Source organism: Neovison vison, chromosome 9, assembly GCF_020171115.1.
Source record: "Neovison vison isolate M4711 chromosome 9, ASM_NN_V1, whole genome shotgun sequence".
Taxonomy (NCBI): Eukaryota; Metazoa; Chordata; class Mammalia; order Carnivora; family Mustelidae; genus Neogale; species Neogale vison.
The window spans coordinates 9,918,220-9,937,846 of NC_058099.1; the positions used below are offsets into that span (position 1 = coordinate 9,918,220).

At 38.6% G+C, this 19,627-nt stretch overlaps 1 protein-coding gene across 4 annotated transcripts in view; it reads left to right on the forward strand.

The window, feature by feature from the left end:
* Nucleotides 1-19,627, forward strand: part of SCAI (suppressor of cancer cell invasion) — a 136,295-nt gene that overhangs the window by 108,443 nt on the left and 8,225 nt on the right. For 3 of the 4 annotated variants that reach the window (XM_044264917.1, XM_044264918.1, XM_044264919.1), the window contains 3 exons: nt 7,557-7,629; nt 11,507-11,680; nt 11,854-11,954. In XM_044264917.1, the coding sequence (XP_044120852.1) occupies nt 7,557-7,629; nt 11,507-11,680; nt 11,854-11,954 (348 nt within the window). Of the gene's footprint in view, nt 1-7,556; nt 7,630-8,369; nt 8,514-11,506; nt 11,681-11,853; nt 11,955-19,627 lie in introns of those variants that run through there. The other variant, XM_044264921.1, reaches the window with a different exon arrangement.

Genomic DNA, 19,627 nt, shown 5'->3' on the forward strand with positions numbered 1-19,627 from the left:
TTCCTTGCAGACACCTTGAGGAGTAGTCATGGGGAAAGGAAGGTAAAAAGTTTGGTTTTGGTTCATCTTTACATGAAAGGTATCACCCTTTAGGATTCCAATTTAACAGAGCCGGGTTCTTATCAGACTCCCATCTTAGGCAGACCCTGCTCTCAGGGATCCTCTTCTTTGGATTAGATCTTTAAAACGTAAATTCAAGTTGTTCGATTGCCTCAGTGCAAAAGAGGTCTGGAGTCAGCTGATTTTCTCAGTTTCTTCTGCTGGTTTTTCCACATCTTTGTAAGCTCCTGTCATTGGAATGGCCCTGGCCTCTGTCTTTGTGTTCTTCTTTTCCAGCTACAACTCACTCACTTGATGCCCTTATTTAGTTTCATGACTTTAATTATGATCTCTGCTCTGACAGTTTCTAAACCTGTCTCCAGCTCAGACCACTCGCTGTTACTGCAGACTCAAATATAATCTACCTACTCCATATCTCTGATTGGTAATTTTAATAGAGATTGCAAATTTCACATGCCCAAGACAGAATCCCTGGACCTCTTCTATCTCCAGCTTTCCCCAGAGCAGTTAATGATTTTCAACTTTTATAGTTGCACCAGCCAAATCCTTGGTTTCATATTTGCCTCCTTTTCCCCTCATACCCCACTTCCATTTCAGGCAGTCTTCTTGGCTATGACAGATAGATCCAGAATCTTACCACCTCCCCCCCCTTACCCTGGCTGATGCTGTTGCTGTTTCTGCCCTGAACTATTGCAGCAGCTCCCTGCCTTCTGCCCTTGTTCTCCTGTGGAGTGTGCCTGTACGTCAGATCATGTCCCTTCTCTACTCAAAATCTCCAGAGGCTGCTCATCTCCCTCAGAGTAAAGGCTTCATGTTATCTGCCCTCGCATGCCCCCTCTTCCCCTCGGAGGCACTTCTGAGCTTTTCTCTTGCCAGTCTTCCTAGTAGTTCTCTTCACCCACATTGACCTTGCTGTGCCTCTAACATACGTGGCTGTCAGCTGCTTAGGATCTTTGAGTCTCTTCCCTCTGCCTTGAGTCCTCTTCCAAAGACAACCACTTTGTTCTTCAGGTGTTTGACAGGTTGAAGTTTCTCAGTAGGGTCTTCCCTAGTTGCCGTATTTAAAATCATATGCCTCCTTTATTTTTTATCCACCTCTCTTTATTTTTTCCTTAACGATCATGACAGTTAGCTTCTGTGTAGTGTCATACACTATTTTAGGCACTTTACAAACATTAACACATTTAATCCTCAGAAACCGATGTGTTACTTTTATTATTCCCATTTTACTGATAAGAAAACCAAGGCAGGGGCACCTGGGTGGCTCAGTTGGTTAAGCGTCTGCCTTCAGCTCAGGTCTTGATTCCAGGGTCCTGGAATCTAGCCCCACTTTGGGCTCCCTGATCAGTGGAGAGCCTGCTTCTCTCTCTCTGTTCTCTGCCCCTCCCCACCACTCTAATTCTCTCTCTCAAAAAAATGAATCAAAAATCTTAAAAAAGGGGCACCTGGGTGGCTCAGTGGGTTAAAGCTTCTGCCTTCAGCTCAGGTCATGATCCCAGAGTCCTGGGATCGAGCCCCTCATCGGGCCCTCTGCTTGACAGGGAGCCTGCTTCCCCCTCTGTCTCTCTGCCTGCATCTCTGCCTACTTGTGATCTCTGTCTGTCAAACAAATAAATCTTTAAAAAAAAAAAAAAAAGAGAGAGAGAGAGAAAGAAAAAGAAAATCAAGGCACAGAAAGGTTAAGTAATTGCCCCAGGTCACACAACTAGCAGGTGGCTGAGTTGGGATTTAAACAATCTGTAAAGTCTGTGCTGCTAACTATACTCTGTGCTTTTTCCATATGTAATATGCATATATATAGTCACCTTATATATTATATAACTGCTTTGTTTACTGTGGGTCTCTACCTGCCACCTCCACCTGCATCTAAATGCCAGCTCCAGGAAAACAGATTGCTGGGGTTTTTTATCTGTTTTGTTTATTGCTGTATTCCTACCACCTAGAACAGTGTCTAGTCGGTAGGATCAAGGAGTATTTGTTGAAGAAAAGAGATCTTTAAAAAGGGTACTATGTACTATTTTGAAGTTTTAAAGATGTTTTAAAGTACCCATTAAATAGATAATTTCCTGGGAGAAAAAAATCTTATTGCTGTAAAAGGAAATCAGAAAAACGCAGTCAGGGTATGAAATAGAGGGAAATGATTGAAGTTATCTCATTTTCTTCTACAAGAAAGGTTAGCCCTTTGGAGTTCACCTGTAAATGCTTTTAAACTTTTGGAATCAAATATACAGTTCCAGAGCAATGAAAATCAAAACTTTATATTCAATAGCAATTAGGTCACAAGACACTTACATGACCTTGATCATGTCCTTGTTTTTTTCTGTGCCTCTTTTCCATTCTCTGTAAAATAGGTTGGCAATACTGATCTTACAGTATTGTTAAGATTGCAGGTTATGATTTACGAAGCCTAGGATAATCCCTGAAAAGTAGTATTAGTACTCAGTAAATGATAGAAATTATTATGGTAATGACAATTTTAAGACACAAATAACACACACAAAAGAAAACCCTACCCCAGATTAGTTTATTATTATAGAGTAGAAAAAAATGAAATACTAGTAAATAGACTAGTAAATGGATTAATAGAATAATCTAACAAAAGAGTTTATCTGAATTGTATATCAATTTTGTGAAAATCAATCAATATTGTATACTATACAGATAGGATCAATAAGAAGAATCACATGCTTTAACTCGGGGGTCATTTTGTACCCATTCTTTTAAAATAATAATTCATTTTATAAATAAATTTAGTACCCATTCTTTTTTTTTTTTTAAGATTTATTCATTTATTTTAGAGAAAGAGAGCAAGTGAGGAGAGGGGCATAAGGAAAGAATCCTCAAGCAGACTCCCTGCTGAGTGCGGAGCTCTACTTGGGGCTCAGTCCCAGGAACCGGAGATCATGGCCTGAGCCAAAATCAAGGGTTGGACACTTAATCAACTAAGCCACGAAGGTGCCCTGAGTACACATTCTTTTTTTTTTTTTTTAAAGATTTATTTATTTATTTTAGAGAGAGAATGTGGTGGTGAGGGGGGTAAAGGGAGGGGAAGACAGACACCCATGTTGAGCATGGAGCCCCACCTGAGGCTCCATCCCATGACCCTGAGATCACAACCTTGCCAAAACCAAGAGTCAGACACTTAACTGACTGTACCACCCAGACATTCCCCCAGTACTCATTCTTTTTTTTTTTTTTTTTTTTAAGATTTTATTTGACGGAGAGAGACACAGTGAGAGAGGGAACAGAACCAGGGGGAGTGGGAGAGGGAGAAGCAGGCTTCCTGCTGAGCAGGGAGCCCAAAGTGGGGCTCGATCCCAGGACCCTTGGATCACGGCCTGAGCCGAAAGCAGATGCGCAACAACCAAGCCACCCAGGCACCCTCCTCCCCAGTACCCATTCTTAATTTAAAAGAAAAAAAAAAAACAACTAAAAAACTCAGCTTATGATGAAAAGTTACTATACTAAGTCGCCAATTTTGGACTCTGAGTGAGAAACATTAAAAGTATTCTCAGTTAAAATAAGCAAGAAAAAGAGAGTGCCTGCTATCATCCTTGTGATTGATCTTGTTTTAGTCCTGACCAGAATTGTTTAACATTCCCAAAATAAAGCAATGAAAAAGGTTGTCCAGACTAGCAAGAAGTGTAAATATTGAAAAGAGAGAGGGGTGCCTGGGTGGTTCAGTCATTTAAGCCTGTGCCTTTGGCTCAGGTCATGATCCCAGGGTCCTGGGATTGAGCCCCAAGTTGGGCTTCTTGCTCAGTGGGGAGCCTGCTTCTCCCTTTGTCTGCTGCTCCCCCTGCTTGTGCTCTCTCACTCTTTCTCTGTCGAATAAATTAATAAAATCTTTTAAAAAGCATTGAGGTGCACCTGGGTGGCTCATCCCTTAAGCGTCTGCCTTAATAGCATTAAATCATATAAGCCCTGTATGGGGGCAATTACGAGACATTCCCAAAAACTTGAAAATAAGATAATACCATGGGAGTTACACTATAAAATTAAATACCAAATGGGTTAGACCAGAGATGTGTAAGGTATCTTAAAGAAACTGTTTCCCAGACCTAATATTTAAATATAATCTGATAGGAGGAAGTCAGAGGTCCCCAAGGTCAGCCCCCACCCCGCCACAGGCTCAGCGATTCATGAGAACTGGTAATTCTCAGCGTATAATCACACTCGCTACTAAGATTTAGCACAGTAAAGGATACAGAGCAAAATCTCAAAAGAAAAAGGCACATGCGATCAAGTCCCAGAAAAGCAGGCACAAACTTCCAAGAGGCCTCTCCCAGTGAAGTCACAGAGGATGCACTCAGTTCTTCTGGCAGCAAGTGAGATGACATGGGTAACATGTCTACCAGCGAGGCTCACTAGGGACTCGGTGCCTGGGGTTTTTGCTGGGGACTCATTGTGTAGGCACCCTCTGCCTGGCACATATTAAAATGCCATTCTCAAAAAAAATAAAAATAAAAATAAAATAAAATGCCATTCTTCCAGAAGAAAAGCAGGTGCTCAGCATAAACCATGTTGTTTATACAGTCCAGGTAAAGGAAACTGCTCTTACTCGTTCTGCTAATGGTGGGAACCCTCCTCAAATCTAAGTCCCCAGAAGCCAGCCTCCTGCCAGTCTTGTAAGCAGGGTTTCAAAGTTTGTAAGCAGACTTTCCAAAGATAGCAGTCAGGCTTGTTAAGCTGTCTTAACTGTCTCCACACAGTATTTTTAAAAAAAAAAAAGGAAGAAGAGGAAGAGAAAGGTTGATCAACAAGGGAAGCAAAGAAAAAGAAGACCTTGGAACATAAATAAGGCCATCTGCATCCCAGCACTATCCAAGAACAAGAGCATCAAGAGGCCAAAGATCCAGAAGGCCATCTTTCAGTGTAGATAAATGGCTCAAGGCGCTTAATCTGAAAAATGCTCCTTAATATCATTCTACTTACTCCCTTTGTTTTGATTGCAAGAAATTGCAAATTTACTTGTTTAATTTTTTAATACTGATATGATATTCAGAAAGTCACAAAATCAAACATTTCCAAAAGGCTTATTATGATACCCCTTAACCTTCCCAGTCTCAGTTCACTCAGTTTCTTTCTCTCTCTCTCTCTGGATGATGACTTTTGTTTGTTTCTTGTTTATCCCTCTAGAATTTTTTAAAACATATATGTAAGCCAAAACAAATATATAGGCTTTAGTCTTCTTAGCTATATAAATGGCAGTAACATGCTACATACAACAGTTCTATAGCTTACTTTGTTTCCACTTAGTGAGAAATGTTGGAGGGGTGCCTGAGTGGCTCAGTCAGTTAAGCGTCCAACTCTTGATTTTGCCTCAGGTCATGATCTGAGGGTCATGAGATCAAACCCCGCATTGGGCTCCGTGCTGGGCATGGAGCCTGCTTAAGATTCTCTCTCTCTCCCTCAAAAAACAAACAAAAAAAATGTTGCAGATCTTCCCATATCCCTTCATAAAGAACTTCTTTGTTCTTTTTTTTTTTTAATAACTGCATAGTACTCCATCATATGGTTGTGCCAGAATTTATTTTACCAATCCCTTGTTGCTGGTCGTTTGGTTGTTTCTAATCTTTCCTGTTACTACCAGTGCTGCAAGGAGTAAATTCGGGCTTAATGTTACTCACAGGTTTGAGAATTTATTGGTAGTATAAATTTTTAGTTGTAGAATTCCTGCATTAATGGAATATAGATACCGTCATATTGTCTTCTAAATAATTTGTTCCAGTTTATACTCCTATCATCTACATACGAGTATTTGTGTCCCCATATTCTTGCCAGTGTTATATATTCTCAAGCTTTTGGAAATTTTGCTAAACTGGTAGGTTAAAAAGTGACATTGTAACGTCTTTTCATGTATTTGAGCCAGTTGTATTCCCTTTTCTGTGAATTCCTTGTTATCTTCCACTCATTATTCTGTTGGATCAGTGGTCTGTTTCTTGTGGGTTTGGAGAAGCTCTTTCTATATTAAGGAGCTTAATCTTTGTAATGTGCCTTGCAAATATTTTCCCCAGTTAATCATTTTGCTTTTGATTTAGCTTATGCTGTATTTTACTATGCACAAGCCTTTGATTTTGTAACTGGGTCTATTAATCATTTTAAAGTTTATTTATATATATTTTTAGTAATCTTTACATCCAACATTGGGCTTGAATTTTTTACCCTAAGATCTAGTGTTGCTTGCTTTTCCAGCTGAGCCAGCCAGGCATCCCATGGTCTATTAATCATAATAGTTAGGAAGATCTTCTAGATTATTTAAAAAAAAAAAAAAAGCCTTTTTTCTTTCAGCACTTTTCTTTCTTAATTTTTTTACATTTATATCTTTAATATATTTGGAATTATCCATGTATGGTGCAAAGTATGGAGCCAACTTTTTTCTAGAAGGCTATCCAGTTTTTTCCCCTACTGGATAGCCATCTAGCCATCAGATTTTCCCACTTTCTTCAAAATTTTATTTTGTTCATTTATTTTATGTAATCTCTACACCCAACATGTGACTCGAACTCATGACTCTGAGATCAAGAGTTGCACGTATGCCATGCTCTTGCAACTAAGTCAGATTTTTTTATGTCCTAATTTGACCTATCATCTTTATCATATATACTGAAGTCTTATCTGTTTTGGGGTCTAATTTTGGATTCTTTGTTCTCTTCCCTCAGTCTTCTGCCTACTCTTAACGCCAGTGCCACGTATTTTTAGTTACAGAGGCTTTAAAGTATGTTTCAATATCTCACGAGTCTAGTTCCCTCTCTTTGTTCTTCTTTTTCAGAGCTTTCCTGGCTAATCTACTTTTCCCATATGAACTTTAGAATTATTTTTTTCAGTTGCAGGAAAAAATAGCTGTGACCATTTTTATTGAGGTTGGTTCAAATTCCAATGAATTAGTGTAATAATATCTTTAGAATGGGTTTCTCTCTAAGAGCATATTGTGTCTTTCCATCCTTTAGAGAATGGATATCCTTAGTCAAACAGTGTTCTAGTTTTTATCAGCTTTAATCCTCACTGTACATTAACCTATTGATATTCTAGTTTTATACGTCATTCTGTTTGAGTAGTTAATTTGGTTCACAATGAGAAATGATTGCAGTCTTCTCTGATTGCTCCCCAGTAAGTCAGGTTCTAGAGCCTTTGAGGCTGAGAGCCAGATTCTAGAGCTTGGAAAATCCACCCTTATAAATATTGGTGTATATCGTCCTTTGGAGTGGTCTCTTGACAGACAGCCAGATGACCTCTCCCTATAACACTGCAACTATTTATATCCTTTATTTTAGAAGTCAATAGTTTATTTTTAGTAAACTTCACTATTTTAAGAAAGCTCATTACGCATGGTAGTTATACATGGATGGCAGTCTGTTCAGCTGTCACTGATGTTTCTGCATCTGCTTATGAGTAAAAGGGCCCTATGTACACTAATGACATGCTTTGGAAAATTACTTGAGTAACTATCTTTAGTCAAATTTTTAATGAAAGTTTTAAATTCTTATATGTTACAGAATTTCACAAACTTATTTGGACAGCCACTAGTCTGCTTGCTTTCTCCTACAGCATATCCAAAAGCTTTACAAGGTATGTTGTCATTACCTGTTATATCCATAGGTTGCAAATAAACACAGTCTACATTTTGAATAATATGGGTCTTTGCCTCCCCACCTGTAATGATCACATGTGGTTTTATAGTGTTTAATGTGGCAGGTGTCGATCTGAAATGCACCCAGAAGTCTTGCCAACAGCTAGACTTCTTTAATGTGCTACTATTAGGTCTTGAGATAAGGCTAAAAGAAATGGTAAATCGTCCCTGAGAAAAGGTGCTTTTTGCTCCCTTACTGCCAGGGACCTCATGATCTGTGAATTTTTAGATTTGTTTTGCAGGTGTTTTTTGGTTTGGTTTGGTTTTGGTTTTGGTTTTGATGTGTGTGTCACCTTTCATAGCAGCATGATTTCCTGTATCTCTGGCTACATATTCTAGGCATCTTTTAAGACCATAGGATTTCTGGTCTAGAAAACTCAGCCTATCCCTAAGAGTTAGGATAACCTTACTGGCACAACTTAAAGGGTTTCTTTTATTCACATTTTTACCTTGTTGTATTTTTAAAGTAAAAGACCCTCTTTTCAGTGTGCTAGGGAGACAGTGTGTCTGTGTTATGGCTGAGAAATGAAAGACTGTCTTTAATAATTTGTCCTTGATAAGCCAACATGTAAAATCTAGTTCGAACTCCCAGTCTTTACGCTAGGTAGAAACTAAACAAACCTTAACCGTGTTTTAGCAGTACTTGTCACTGTTTCACTATCTCCCTGACCGTGAATAGTGCTGATGTCTCTCTGTGGGAGATGGCATTTTACTGCTACTTCCCAGCCAGAAGTCCTGTCTGCTGACATAGTTTGACACAGGAAGTGATGGTCAGCATTTGAAAGCCTGAGAGAAGCTGGAGACTTTTCACCGTTGTTTTAAGGTAAGTTTTGCTATTTAACAGGGAAAAACACGTAGAAATATTAAGTTCTTGTATCCAAAAGTCAAATTACTAAGGGATAGAACTTACCTTCAAACAACGGTAAAATTCTCCTGCTTTGAGGACTTTGTTAACCTGTTTCCTGTCATTTCTGGAGAAGTGTAACCCCTTCCAATTACTTAAAGAGTGCTTTTTGCTGTCACTGTGTCCTGTCAAGATGCAGCTTCATTTAAAATGGCATGATCTAATGGGTTAATACCAAGATTATTTGTTCCAAAAGGCTTTATTGTGTAGAGGGTAAAAACAGAGACTCTGGAGGCAAGCTGATGGAATTTGAATTTCGACCTCCACTGACTAGCTATGTGACCTTGGGAAGTTACGTAGCCATTCTGTGCCTTAGTTTCTGTGCCTCAGTTTCCTATCAAATGGAGATAATAATAGTTCTCTTTGTTAAATAATTCTGGGTATACAGTAAGTATTCAATATGTGCTATCATTTTTTCAAAAGATTTTATTTATTTATTTGACAGAGAGACAGTGAGAGAGGGAACACAAGCAGGGGTAGTATGAGAGGGAGAAACAGGCTTCCCACCGAGCGGGGAGCCAGATGCGGGGCTCGATCTCAGGACCCTGGGATCACGACCTGAGCTAAAGGCAGACGCTTAATGACTGAGCCACCCAGGCGCCCCAACTATCATTTTTTTTTTTAATTTTATTTATTTATTTGACAGAGAGATCACAAGTACGCAGAGAAGTAGGCAGAGAGAGAGAGAGAGAGGAAAGCAGGCTCTCCACCCAGCGGAGAGCCCGACATGAGACTTGATCCCAGGACCCTGGGATCATGACCTGAGCCGAAGGCAGCGGCTTAACCCACTGAGCCACCCAGGCGCCCCCCAACTATCATTTTTTAATGGTCATTATTATTAATGCTTGTTATCACCCTTAGTTGTAGTATACATCCTTAACATTTTTTAGTCAAGTATCATATCTTTATGCAAGAAAGCTTAGACCTCTAATCCCTTAAATATGGCCCGTGTGGGTACAAAGCTAGAAGATAACTAAGTATTTGGGATGTCTAATTAGGTTCTTGCACCTCTGGTATCCAAAGTCTCCAGTTCTCTCAGTCAAAGTGGAGTTGAAGGTTATATAGAATCATATGGCGCTGGGACATGGTTAACAAGACTGTTCTCGTAGAGCAATAGCATTCGAGCCCAGACATAAGAGATCTGTGACGAGAAAGTTTATGGAACATTTTTTTTTTTAAAGATTTTATTTATTTATTTCACAGACAGAGATCACAAGTAGGCAGAGAGGCAGGCAGAAAGAGAGGGGAAAGCAGGTTCCCCACTGAGCAGAGATCCCGATGTGGGGCTCGATCCCAGGACCCCAGGATCATGACCTGAGCCGAAGGCAGAGGCTTTAATCCACTGAGCCACCCAGGCGCCCCGGAACATTTTTTTTTTAAGATTTTATTTTTAAGTAATCTTTTTTTTTTTTTTAAGATTTTATTTATTTATGTATTTGACAGAGAGATCACAAGTAGGCAGAGAGGCAGGCAGAGAGAGAGGGGGAAGAAGGCTCCCTGCTGAGCAGAGGGCCCGATGTGGGGCTCGATCCCAGGACCCCAGGATCATGACCTGAGCCGAAGGCAGAGGCTTTAACCCACTGAGCCACCCAGGTGCCCCTTAAGTAATCTTTATACCCAACGTGGGGCTCAAACTCACAACCCCAAGATCAAGAGTCATGTGCTCTACCCACTGAGCCAGCCGGATGCCTCAGTTTATGGAACACTTAGAGAAATTAAAGTACATCCTGCTAGTGGAAGGATAGGGTGTGGGACTGTGTGACTGAATCATGAAAACCTTTCAGGATTTGTGAAGAGCTTTAGCTGGAAGACAGTGGGGTGCTACCAAAAGATTGTGAACAGAAGAGTAGCATGGAAGAGCATTCATTCACCCTGTGGAGAATGGGTTGGAGAGGAGCACTGATGGAAACAGGGAGACAGAGGTGGCTCTGAAAGATACTGAGCCCAGAGAGCCAGCAGGATTTGGTGATGGGTTAGATCTGAGAGAATAAGGGAGAAGAAGGAGGCAGAGGTGAACTTCGGGGTTTCTGGCTAAGTTACTGATAAAAATGGTGGTATTGGGTAAGAAGCAGATTTGTAGAGAACACAAGGGGGAAGAATTTCCTTTCCATTTCTGATATCTTGGGTTTGAGGTTACCCTTGAAACTTAGGTTGAATATTATAGTCTAGAGCAACTCTGTTCAATAGAAGATGATGTAAGTCACATGGAATTTTAAATTTTCAAGTAGCCACATTGAAAACAGTTTAACAGGTGAAATTAATGTTAATTTGCCTTTTTGTAGTGAGGCTTTGAAGTCCTACACATAGTTTACATTTTACATTTCACAGTGTACCTGGTCACAGTGGACCAGTCATATTTTAAGTGTCTAGTAGCTCTTGTAGGGCAGTGCTGTTCTAGGCCTAACGAGCTCAGTCTAGGCCATGGATAAGAGAACTGGGAGTCAGTAGGCATATAAGTGATACCTGAAATTATAGGAGTAGGTGAGATCAGCAATATATAGGGTCAAAGAAAGAAAAACTGATGTTTAAGGGATAAGCAAAGAAAGAGCAATGAACAAAAGGGAATGAAAAAGATAGCCAGTTCTAATACTCATCCGAGAATTCTGTCATGAGCTGCCCAGGTATTTGTCATATCTGGGTAAAATTTGTTAGTTGGAGTGAAAAAGGCAAAGGAGTATGTTCCTTTTTCATTTCCCTTAAGTTTACGAGGCTCTGTCTTGAGTTTGTTCAGCAGAAAGCAGCATACCTGGGATGTTTTTGTACTTGCAGGCAGAATCTACTGTATTGAATTATGATTTAATGATACAGCTTTAATTTTGTATATTATCATCATATTGAAATATTCCTCAAGTGCATTTCTTATCTTTTGCAAAACTGTTATCTATATATATATAACATGTTTGTTATTACAGATCAATCTCAACGAGGTAGCCTCTTCACTCTCTTTTTGAACAATCCTCTAATGGCCTTCCTATTTGTCTCTGGATTGTCAAGCATGCGCAGAGGCCTATGGGAAAAGTGTCAAGAATATCTTCGAAAAATCAACCGTGATATTGCCCAGCTACTGACCCATTCACGTTCAATAGGTACCCTACTAATATAACTGCACACTTAACATACTGTAATGGTTTTATATTGTTGAAATTGTTTGAATTTTTAAAGGTATTTGTTGAAGGCAGGAAAGTCGAGAAGGTTTTCCCAAACTTTCTGAGTTTTTCTTTTAAGCATCTTTTTACTGTCATCTTTCTCCTCTTTGCAGATCAAGCATTTCTCCAGTTTTTTGGAGATGAGTTTCTTCGCTTGCTTCTCACAAGATTTATCTTTTGTTCAGCCACCATGAGGATGCACAAGATTTTTCGGGTAGGCAAAGAATATTATTAAGGACCAGTTTTATAGTTTTATGTATTTTAGGAATCATGTATTATTATATTTTATAAAATACACTATATTAAATAAAATTTGAATAGATCCAAAATGATATTTACAAATTATTATGTAACATATAAAGATGACCCACATAAGGCACATCTGAATACCAGTTTAAGTAGAACATTTTCGGGGCACTTGAGTGGCTCATTCATTAAGCATCTGCTGTTAGCTCAGGTCATGTTCCTAGGGTTCTGGGATCGAATCCTGCATGGGCCTCCCTGCTCGTCAGAGAGCCTGCTTCTCCCTCTCCCACTCCCCCTGCTTCTGTTCCTTCTCTCACTGTGTCTCTCTCTGTCAAATAAATAAATAAAATCTTAAAAAAAAAAAAAAAAAGAAGAAGTAGAATATTTTCATTACCTTTTAGGCCTCTCCTGGATCTTCTCTCTCTTTCAAAGGAAACTAAAATCCTGAATTTTATAATTATCACTTGTTTTTCTTTATAGTTTTGTTACATATATTTCTATTCCTATACAACATGTTGATGGATCCATATTACATCTGTTCCTCTACAGCTTGCTTATTTTTACCTACTGTTATATTCCTGAGATTGAGCCAAGGTAATGACAACTGTAGCTTTCATCCATTTGTTTTCACTGTGCTCTAGGATTCCATTGTTTGACTGTATCTCAACAATTTCTTTTCCATCCTACTGATCATGGACATTTCTGTTGTTCCCATTATTTTATTATTACAAACAATGCCACTGAAATCTCCTATCAGTTACCTGGTACACATTTATAAGATTTTCTGTAGTGGAATGCGAAGTCGGATTATATGAGCGTCTTTAACTTGTAATGCCGGCTGTTTCACACGCGCTGGTATCAGTTCACACTCAGCAGCAGCATACGTAAGAGTTACGTTTGCTCTCATCTCACCAGCACTTGCTGCAGTCTTACTTTCATCATGTGAGTCTAATGGGTATAGAACAGTAGTTCATTGTGGTTTTAATTTTTATTTCTGAGGTTGCTTTGAGGTTGAGCAATTTTTCATGTCTTATTCTGTGTTCCTCTTTGTGAAGAGTGTGTTCAAATCTTTTGTCCATTTTGCTTTTAAGTGATTTTTTTTTCTGTGAATTCATAAAACTACACACCACTGTTGTTGAAGTTTTAAAAATTTTAGCCGTACGTTTTTCATTTCTATAAGTAAAATTTGGTTCTTTTTCAAATATGCCTGAGCATTTTTTGTTTTATTTTTTTTTTTAACCTCCTCTACCTATGGAATAAGCTAGCTCTGCACCTATTCGTAAATTCACTTACCCGAGCATTTTTTAAAGATTTCATTTATTTATTTGAGAGAGAGAGTGTGTGTGAATGGGGAGAGGAGGAGAGGGAAATGGAAGGAGAGAGAATCTCCAGGAGACTCTGCATTGAATGTGGAGCCTGATACAGGGCTCAGTCTCACGGCCCTGAGATCATGACCTGAGCGGAAACCAAGAATTGAATGCTTAACCAACTAAGCCACCCACGCACCCACATGCCTGAACATTTTTAAGTCTCTTGCAACTTTTAGTTTAAAAATATGACTTTTTTCCATTTTATTATGGTAACTTTAAATATGAAAGAATTGTACAGTGGATATCCATATATACACTAGCTAGATTCTGCTGCTAATATTTTGATATATTTGCTTTGGTATGTTTGTCCATTTACCCATTCCTCTTTCCATTTGACAGTTTATTTCATTTTGTGATGCATTTTGAAATAAATGGTAGATATCAATAGATTTTTACCCCTCAACGCTTCATCATACATAAAAATAACTACACACACACAACACACTTTTTTAAATGTAAGTTCATGTACGGTGAATTGCAAGAAACTAACATGTGCCATTAGGTGAGTTTTGACAAATACATAATACATACACCTGTGTAACTCAAACCAATCAGGTTATACAACATAGCATCATTCCAAAAAATTCTCTCTACACTCTTTTCCAGTCAGTCCAGTACCCATTACCCCAGAGGTAATGCTATTTTTATTATTTTCACTATAGCTTAGTTTTACCTATTCATGAACTTGAATTATACAGTATGTACTCCTTTGTGTAAAGCTTCTTTGACTAAGTATGTTGTTCTGAGATTCATCCATGTTTCCTATAGAAGTAGCTCATTCCTCATTATTACTGAGTAATAGTAAGTAGTAGTCCATTGACTGAATATATCACAGTTTATTTAGGTCTTCTCCTTTTGATGAACACCTGGGCAGTTTTAAATTTTTGACTGCTATAAATAAAGTGGCTGTGAACATTCTTGTACAAGTCTGCTCAGACATATGTTTTTCTTGGTCATAGAGTAGGTATGTTTTGTGTTTAAACTGCCAGAGTGGGGCGCCTGGGTGGCTCAGTGGGTTAAAGCTTCTGCCTTCAGCTCAGGTCATGATCCCAGTGTCCTGGGATTGAGCTCCACATTGGGCTCTCTGCTCACAGGGAAGCCTGCTTCCCCCTCTCTCTGCCTGCCTCTCTGCCTACTTGTGATATCTATCAAATGAATAAATAAAATATTTAAAAAAAAAAGAAAGAAACTGCCAGACTTTTCTCAGAGTATTTGTTGTATCATTTTATGTTTCCAGCAACAGTGTATCAAAGTTTCTCTGTATCCTTGCCAACATTTGGTGTTGTCAGTCTTTTAAATTTCAACCATCTTCGTGAATTTTTTTTTAATATTTCATTTATTTATTTAAGAGGGAGAATGAGCATGATCAGGGGGAGGGCAGAAGGAGAACCAGAGTCCTTGCTGAGCGGGGAACCCAACGTGGAGCTCAATCCCAGGACCCTGGGATCACAACCCAAGCCAAAGGCAGATGCCCAACTGGCTGAGCTACCAGGTGCCCCCCTCTTTGTGAATATAAAGTGGCACCTCATTGTAGTTTCAATTTACATTTTACTGAATGATGTGATGTTAGACATCTCTTCATGTGCTTCTCAGCTATATTTTTTTTTGCATTTTGTGGCTTTTTTCTTTAACAGTGACTTTTCTTAACAATGGCTTTTAAATTTTGGATGAAGTTCCAACTAACCAATTTTTTTGTTTTGTGTTTTGTGTTTTATCCAAGAAATGTATCATTGAAATTGTTATCCTTTTCTCACTGAATTACTTTTGTAACAATTTTGAAAATCTGACAACCACGTATGTGTAGAGATATTTCTAGACTCTAAATTCTGTTCCATTGATCAGTGGCATTTTTCTACAATACACTACTGCCTTGATTATTCCAGGTTTTTAAAAAATTAATTATTCCAGTTTTATAGTAAGTCTTAATATCCTGAAGTGTGAGTCCCCCTAAAATTTAAGTGTTTTAGTTATTCTAGGTCCTTTCTGTGTGAAATTTAGCAGCAGCTTTGCATTTTGATTGGGATTGCATTTAATCTATATAACCAATCTGTGGAGAATTATGTATATATGTTACTGAGTTCACACATACTTAGGATTGTTCTATCTTGTTGAAGTTACCCATTCATTTATGAAATGTCTATTATGCGTGGCAATATTCCTTGATCTGCAATCTATTTGATTGATGTTAATATAACCATAACTGTTTTCTTCTGGTTTGTGTTTGCATGGCAAATCTGTTTTCATCCTTCCACTTTTAACCTATGGCTCTCCTTACACTGGAGATTTCTTTTCTTTTTTTAAGATTTTATATATTTATTTGGGAGAGTGAGCAAGAAAGAGAACACAAGCCAGGGGGTTGTGGGTTGGGGTGGGTAAGACGCAAAGAGGCAGAGGGAGAAGCCCGACTCCCCACTGAGCAGAGAGCTCAACCCCAGGATCCTGGGATCATGACCTGAGCCCAAGGCAGTTGCTTAACCCACTGAGCCACCCAGGCGCCCCTAAAGTGAATTTCTTTTCAATAGCATTAGTTAGGTCCTGCTTTTTTCTTCTATTTAGTTTGCCAGTCTACTTTCATTTGATATTTCAGTTTTGAATTAATGTTTATATTAAACGTAATTTTTAACATTGTTTGACTTAAGTATACTATTATTTGTTATCTGTTTGTCCTGGCTGTGGTTTGTACCTTTTTTCTTTCTCTGTTGCTTTCATCTTCATTTGAATTAATTGAGGTTTTGTTTAAAAATTTAACAACACTACTGATTTACCCCTGTTGTTTTACTTTTTTTTTTTTTAAGATTTTATTTATTTATTTGACAGAGAGAGAGATCACAAGTAGGCAGAGAGGCAGGCAGAGAGAGAGAGAGGAGGAAGCAGGCTCCCTGCTGAGCAGAGAGCCCGATGCGGGACTCGATCCCAGGACCCTGAGATCATGACCTGAGCTGAAGGCAGTGGCTTAACCCACTGAGCCACCCAGGCGCCCCTGTTGTTTTACTTTTTAATACAACTTCAAATTTGATATAATTGTCTTCTAACAGTATACTTCCACATTCTTCCTCCCAACACTCTGTGCATTTGACTTTTATGAATCCATATATACTAAATGATACTTTGTGGTTAGCATAGAATTAAACAATCATCTTTTTAAAAACTTTTTAAGTGATGGGGCACCTGGGTGGTTCAGTTGGTTAAGTGTCCGCCTTCAGCTCAGGTCATGATTTCAGGGTCCTGGGATCGAGGTCCCAGCCCCCTTTACCCCCTATTTGGCTCCCTGCTCATCGGGGAGTCTGCTTCTCCCTCTCCCTCTGTCCCTCCCCCGACTTGTGCTCTCTCTCTCTCCCTATCTCAAATAAATAACTAAAATCTTTTTTTAAAATGTTAAATGAGAGAAAATCAAATATAATTACCATTTTTGGCACTCTTTATTTCTTCCTATATTTAATTTTCCATCTGCTATCATTTTTCTTACTATAAAATTTCTGTTATCATTTCTTATGGTACAAATCTGATGGTAATTTCTTTCATTATTTATTTCTCTGAAACAGTCTTTATTTCACTCTAATTTTTTTTTTTTTTGAACCGTAAGTTATTTAAGAATATGTTGTTTTTGGGCGCCTGGGTGGCTTAGTGGGTTAAGCCGCTGCCTTCGGCTCAGGTCATGATCTCAGGGTCCTGGGATCGAGGCCCGCATCGGGCTCTCTGCTCAGCGGGGAGCCTGCTTCCTCCTCTCTCTCTGCCTGCCTCTCTGCCTGCTTGTGATTTCTCTCTGTCAAATAAAAAAAAAAAAAAGAATATGTTGTTTTATAGCTAAATATTTGAATATTGGGGCACCTGGGAGGGCTCAGTCTGTTGAGTATCTGACTCCCCCCACTGGGCTTCATGCTTACAGCGGAATCTGCTTTAGAGTCTCTTCTCTCTCCCCATCTGCCCTTCCCCCTCCTCTCTATCTCTCTCAAATAATAAATACTTTTAAAAATAATAAATAAAAAATAAATATTTGAGTTATCTTTATCTTATTGACTTCTAAGTTAATTCCTTTGTGGCAAATAATATACCTTGTATGACTTAAGTCCTTTTAAGTTATTCAGACTTGTTTTATCGTTCAGATGTCATCTATCCTGGTAAATGTTACACAGACACTTGGAATAAACATACATGCTACTAATGTCATACCATCAGATGAAGAGTTTTATAAATGTCTGTTAGATCACCTTGAATTATAGTGTTGTTCATCATGGTTTTCCTATCTTTATTGATTTTCTGAATACTTGTTCTGTCAATTATTGTGATGTGTAATGTGCCTTTTCATTTTTTTCTGGATATTTTTAAGATTTTCTCTTATTAGTTCCTATAATTTGATTATGATGTACCTTGATAGGATTTTCTTTCTTTCTTTCTTTCTTTCTTTTTTTTCATTAGAGTTCATTGATCATCTTGGATCTGTGGAATATTTTTTGAATATTTTGTAATACTTTTGGTCATTTTTGTTCAGATATTTTTCTTCCTTCCTCAGTTCTCTCTTGGACATAGTTACGTATATATTACACAACCTGTTGTTAACTTGCACATCACTTTATGTGCTCTTCATTTTTCCAAAAAAGTCTTTTTCTTTCTTTCCATTTCAGTTTCTGTTGCTGTGTCTTCAAGTTCACTGATGTTTTCTTCCTTAGTGTCTAATATGCTGTCAATCCTATCCAGTTAGTTTTTCATTTCAGGAATTACATTTTTCTCATCTCTAGAAGATCTGTTTGGTTCTTTTAATATTTTTCATTTCCCTCCTAATTATGTTTTCCTTTGTGCTTTTGAATGTATGTGTAACAGCTAAAGTCCTTGTTGCTAATGCTGTATTCTCTATCATTTATAAGTTTGTGCTTATGACTTTCCTACTGGTTTGGGTTCTCATATTCCTAATTTTTTATAAATCTAGTAATTTTCTCTTAGAGTATATACGTTGTGAATTTTATGATGTTGAATTCTGTACTTTGTTGTCTTTCTTTAAAGAGTATTGGACTTTATTGTAGCAGGGGTTAAATCAATTTGCAAATTCTTTTGACCTTCTTATAGCTTGTTTTTAAGCTTTTTAGAGGTAGATTTAGAGTAGTGTTAGCATACAGATGTAAGTATATTTTGGCCAAACACTAAGAGGCATAATGTTTCTGGGGTCTCTTTCATATGTCCCCTTTTTAAGAGGTGGATATTCTCCCCTCTAGGAATTGTTTGGTCAAAACTCAAACATCTCTCACCCCTGTGTGAGCAGAGAGAATTGTTCACCTTACAGTTGTCCCCCAGTAGCTCTTGTTTTTTGGATTTTTTCTTTTGTTAGGGGTGTTGAACAGTTCTTTTTTGTCTCTCCTCATAGTATTTAGTGCGGTAAAACAAGAATTTGGTCTTTATAATTGTAATGAATAATGCCTACAGGCTGAAAAAAAGTAGAAGTGATATTTGAATATATTAACTGTCATGTGAGATGCATAGGAAAGTATTAACGTATTTATCAGTGAAATTTTAAATGAGTGGCAAAATTTAGTCTATTGAAATTACCAAGGGGCACCTGGGTGGCTCAGTCAGTTAAGGGGCTGCCTTTGGCTCAGGTCATGATCCTGGGATCCTGGAATTGAGCCCCACATCAGGTTCCCTGCTCAACAGGAAGTCTGCTTCTCTCTCTCTCTCCCTCTGCCCCTCCCCCTGCTTGTGCTTTCTCTCCCTCTCAAATAAATAAAATCTTAAAGAAAAAAAAAGGGTTGCCTGGGTGGCTCAGTCGGTTAAGTGGCTGCCTTCCGCTCAGGTCATGATCCCAAGGTCCTGGGATCGAGTTCCACCTGGGGCTCCCTGCTCAGCGGGGAGTCTTCTTCTCCCTCTCCCTCTGCCTCCACTTTGTCTACTTGTGCTTTCTCTGTCTCTGTTTGTTAAATAAATACAATAAAATCTTTTTTAAAAAATTATCAAATAAAGAAGAATTTCCAAGTCAGAATACCTGATCTTTGAAATGGTCTCTTCTGGGACGCCTGGGTGGCTCAGTTGGTTGGACGACTGCCTTCGGCTCAGGGCGTGATCCTGGAGTCCCGGGATCGAGTGCCACATCAGGCTCCCAGCTTCGCTCTCTGACCTTCTCCTCGCTCATACTCTCTCTCACTGTCTCTCTCTCTCAAATAAATAAATAAAATCTTTAAAAAAAAAAATGGTCTCTTCTGCTTCTGTGTAATTACAGTTTTTTTTTTTCTTTTTTCCTTTACTATTCCTCTTCTGGGTTTGGGTTTGTTTGGGGTTTTTTTTC